General features: G+C 49.8%; 1 protein-coding gene across 1 annotated transcript in view; it reads right to left on the bottom strand.

The window, feature by feature from the left end:
* Positions 1–1,254: 1,254 nt before the first annotated feature.
* The window catches only part of TMPRSS4 (transmembrane protease, serine 4), a 36,320-nt gene continuing 32,911 nt past the window's right edge, over positions 1,255–4,663 (bottom strand). The window contains exons 9-12 of the mRNA XM_008583684.1: positions 3,850–3,948; positions 3,490–3,632; positions 1,800–1,949; positions 1,255–1,363 (exon numbers count right to left, since the gene is read on the bottom strand). Of these exons, the coding sequence (XP_008581906.1) occupies positions 1,352–1,363; positions 1,800–1,949; positions 3,490–3,632; positions 3,850–3,948 (404 nt within the window). The 3' untranslated portion in view covers positions 1,255–1,351. The remainder of the gene's footprint in view (positions 1,364–1,799; positions 1,950–3,489; positions 3,633–3,849; positions 3,949–4,663) is intronic.

Raw genomic sequence — 4,663 nt, 5'->3', positions numbered from 1 at the left:
GGGACCTGACTCAACTATAGCAAGAAGATCCTGAGAAAACCTGAGCCTCCATACATCTGCCAGAGAAGTCCGCAGGGCTTAATTCTCCAACCATTTTGAGTGCAGATACTTATTCATGCTTGTCTCCGCAGAATCCAGCTTGGGGACTGCCTCATACCTGGCAGGTGATACTTTTTATTTCTTTATTTTTAGATGAATGAAAGAATCCACATTGAGGGCTCTGTAGGTGGAAGAAGTTAGGACGCAGAGGTGCAATGTCTCTTTCCAGCCACTGGGGGAGCCCTGACTGAATGCCACCCTTGAATGCCTAAATCATGTCACTCCCAAGTCCTGGGCTATCCCTGGCTCATGGCTAACATCCCAGGTGGGGAGGGAGGGACAGGGGCCAGTGGCAGACAGCCCTGCATGAGAAGGAGACTTGCCCACCCTGACTTCCCCGGACTGCAGCTCACTGTTGCCCTGACTCAGTGGATCTGATTTCCACATCTCTTTTTTCTCTGCCCCTGCTTTGAGAAGTAACTGCCTCCTCAGGACCTTTTCCTTCCCAGGTCAAAGGATAAAGGTTCAATAGTCCTAGCTCAGTTCTTATCAAGCAGCCCAGCCAGTGTATGTCAAAGATTTCACATACTTGTTTAATAATAGCCGCCACAATGAATAATGCATGAATCCCAGTATAACCTTTCTGATAAATACAATAATGAGTAAATCTCAAAAAAAAAAAAAAAATAATAATAATAATAATAGCCGCCACAGAGTTAACAATAATAACAACAGTAGGTACAGTAGTCATGCCAACGGGAGGACAGTACTTTTTATGTCACCACTGGTTTCTTGCTCCAGTGGGCTTGGGGATGGGTGGAGAAGGAGGGCTGGCTCAGACCCTTTCCCCCTAGCCACTCCAGCCCTTGGTGATCTGGGTGTTCACAAGAGAGTCTACTTCTATTCAGTAGAGTGGGAAAGTGCCTTCTCAGTTTAGCAATGCTTTCTGAGACCTTGGCCTGCAGGCTGGCTCCTTCAGTGGGCTGCATCTCTCCCTGGGATGCTGGGGCTGCTGGCTTCCTCTGAGTGCCTCAGGGCTGTGGGGATCTCTTACAGGAATGGAGGTTCTTTGCTGCTCCGTGAAATGCTGAGGCTGTGAGTGAAGAGGCAGGCCCACGGCGGCTCTTGCTCTGTGTCTGACTTCTGGGAGATCCCCTGGTGGACAGGGCAGGGGGACGCAGCATGAAATGCTGAGGCTGTGAGTGAAGAGGCAGGCCCACGGAGGCTCTTGCTCTGTGTCTGACTTCTGGGAGATCCCCTGGTGGACAGGGCAGGGGGACGCAGCTCCCAGCACTGCAGAAGGGCAGCAGCATTACAGCTCAGACTAGAAAAAGAGAGACCAACACAGAGAAAGTCAGATGATTTGAAACTGGACAAAACAGTGACCTGTGCAAAATTAACCTTCCTTTTCTGACCTCCTTTGCTTCTCCCTCTACCCTCTAGGGTCCAAAAAGTCTCATAAACCTTTCTACCCTCTTCCTTATCAGAATCTTCTCTCTTGAAAGGATCTGATATTCTCATTCTGTCAGGAAACAGAGAATGATAAAGCTCAGCATGTTCTATACCCTAAGGTATTTGTGTTTAACAGGAATCGCTGACCTGAGAAATTTCAGCCTTAACGGTGGAATCTCAGGCTGGGAGGGAAAATTATCTGGGATGTAAAGGGTTGTCAGAGCCCTTTACATCAACCCTCGGGATGGTTTGGTGCCCCCGGGTAGAGGAAGGGAGGGAGGGCGCCATGGGTGGGGCAAACCTCTCACCTTGCGGAGAGTGTAGATCCAGTTGAGATAGGCTGTGACCTTGGTGTACACTCCTGGGGTACTCGGCCCCCCGCAGCCATAGCCCCAGCTCACGATGCCCACCACCTGCCACTGGTCAGATTGGTACATCAGGGGCCCACCACTGTCACCCTGAGAGAGGCCAGAACAGGGGCTGCTGGGAGGGCAGGCCAGGGGTTGCGTTCCTCCTTCCTCCCCTCCCTGAACTGACCCGTCTGTTCCCCTGTGTCCCCAGGGCTCTCTGCTGTCCCCCCCTCACCACCTCAGCTCATGCTGTTCCTGTACCCTGGAATGATCTGCCCATCGCTCATTCTGTCAGGAAACAGAGAATGATAAAGCTCAGCGTGTTCTATACCCTAAGGTATTTGTGTTTAACAGGAATCGCTGACCTAAGAAATTTCAGCCTTAACGGTGGAATCTCAGGCTGGGAGGGAAAATTATTTGGGATGTAAAGGGTTGTCAGAGCCCTTTACATCAACCCTCGGGATGGTTTGGTGCCCCCGNTGGTACATCAGGGGCCCACCACTGTCACCCTGAGAGAGGCCAGAACAGGGGCTGCTGGGAGTGCAGGCCAGGGGTTGCGTTCCTCCTTCCTCCCCTCCCTGAACTGACCCATCTGTTCCCCTGTGTCCCCAGGGCTCTCTGCTGTCCCCCCCTCACCACCTCAGCTCATGCTGTTCCTGTACCCTGGAATGATCTGCCCATCGGGGCAAAAGGGTTTATCTGTGGTCAAGTAAGTTGTGGGCGTGCTGTTAGCCTTGTCTCAGAGATTCGCAGCTCACACTAGCAAACTGACAGCTCCAAGGTGTCCTGCAGTAGGAAAGCCTGGTTGTCTTTGTTCAGCCTAGTAGTTCCTAGTTTATTTAACCTCTCATGGTACCTATTTTGTGCCAGGTACTATTCCAGGCAATTGAAATTCAGTTAATGAAAAAAACAAAGATCTTTGCCCTAACGGAGCTTAGAATCAAATGGGATGAGAGAGACAATAAACAAATAACAAAACAACAAGAAATTGTCAGATAGTGAAAAGTGCACTTATTTGGGTGTCTTTCTTACCAGCTTCTATAGCCCCTGGGGCTTTCTCCCTCCCAACCCAATGCCACTGTAGCCTAACTGTTGATGTATCCCCACCACCACCACCACCGTGCACTCCCTGAGGGCAGACACTGTCCCCAAAGTCCACCATGCTCATGGCATGTGAGAGATGACTAAGAGATGCCTCCTGAATGAAGGAATCTGACTGAAAATGGGGATGGGAGCAGGGTTAGGGGTTTTAATGAAAATGGCTAAGAAGGCCCTCTGGAGGTGTGGGGGTGTGAGAATATACACAGGGATTGCTAAGTAGTCCTGGTGGCCAGTAGGGGTTGGGGGAGGGGACAGAAACCAGGGCTCATCTAGCATGAGACTTTTTTTTTTTTTTTTTTTTTTTTTGTAGTTCAGCACCTTGGGAAAAGTCACAGAGAAAACAGACCTGGGGTTCCTGCTCTCAAGGGGCTCATAAGCCTGTAGGTGATGAGAAGTAAGAGTGGGTGGAAAAGATGAGCAATGTTATATTTGTGTATGAAATAGACATTTGAAATCTTTCTGCTTGTCTGCATCTATCCATCCATCCACCCACCCACCCACATCCANTCCCTACATAGAACTCCCCATGATCCTTTGGAGGCCCCACCTGGCAGGTGTCCACGCCACCATGCGGGTGGCCTGCACAGATCATCTCCTTGGTGACTTCCCCCTGGTATGCATCGCCTGCATTGCATCGTGTGCTGTCAATGACCTGGACTGTCGCCTGCAGCAGTGTGTCAGACATCTTCCCTGGGAGGTTGAAAACACACATTTCCATTCTTGCCTTCTACTTCCAGCCCATGTTAATTCTCTGGGTTGCCAAAACACTGCTTTTTGCCTGGCACTTTGGTGTGTGGTCCTCCGAGGTGGGTTTTTCTGAAGGATGGTACTCCTTCCCATCACCTCTGGAAGCTGCTCCCTCATACAAGGGCATCTCCTACCATTTGGTCCTGAGCCCAGGACTTACCTCCATTCTGCTTTGTAAAGCCCCATCCGACGACCCAGAGTGAGGTGGCTGGAGCAAGCTCCTCATCAAAGAAGGGCAGGCAGATGGGCCTGACTGTGTCTGCCCGGAGCAGAGAGGAAGAGGAAAACTCCAATATTAATCATGTTTTTAAAAATTTTCTGATGCTTTGACATCTTGGGGATCTTGCTAGTCTGGGAGAGACTGGGTTAGCTAATTCCTAGAGACAATAAACAACTTGCCTGGGAGCATGCATTTAATATATAAACCAACCAATCCAAAGCCCATATCCCCAATGTCCTTTTTTATTCAACTCTCACACATCAAGCCAACATTTTCCCTGCCTTAAATCACCCCAAGACAGGTACCGAACAACTAGAGACAAACCTCCATAGCCCAGAGAATTATTTACACGATTCAATCCCAAGCTTGCTCAAGCTTGCCTATCCTGCCTTGCCCATAACTTCCTGTGGAAGCCACAGGCAAGACTCGGGCCATGCCTTCCCCTCGCTGCTTCTGCATCCTCACCAACTCGAGGGCTTCCCCATGTGGCCCTGTGTGATGACGTATGTCCCCTTCTCTCAGGAACTATAAGTAATAAACTCTCTTTTCAAAGGCAGTTGTCTCTGTGTCTGTCACCTTACCATACCTGATTAAAACAAATCCCTGGTGCAAATCTTGAAATAACCCCAGGGTTCAGGAGAGCCTGCCAAGCTAAGCCCTCTGAAAGGTCTACATCAAGGTTTCTATAACACCTGTTCTGGGGGATGTTAAGAGAGGTGGCATGAAAAAGGAATTCTGTGGTCAAATAAGTTTA

The sequence above is a fragment of the Galeopterus variegatus genome, unplaced genomic scaffold (assembly GCF_000696425.1).
Source record: "Galeopterus variegatus unplaced genomic scaffold, G_variegatus-3.0.2 Scaffold2994, whole genome shotgun sequence".
NCBI lineage: Eukaryota > Metazoa > Chordata > Mammalia > Dermoptera > Cynocephalidae > Galeopterus > Galeopterus variegatus.
The sequence above is the reverse complement of the archived record's forward strand: the minus strand, read 5'-3'. Positions and strand labels throughout refer to the sequence as shown.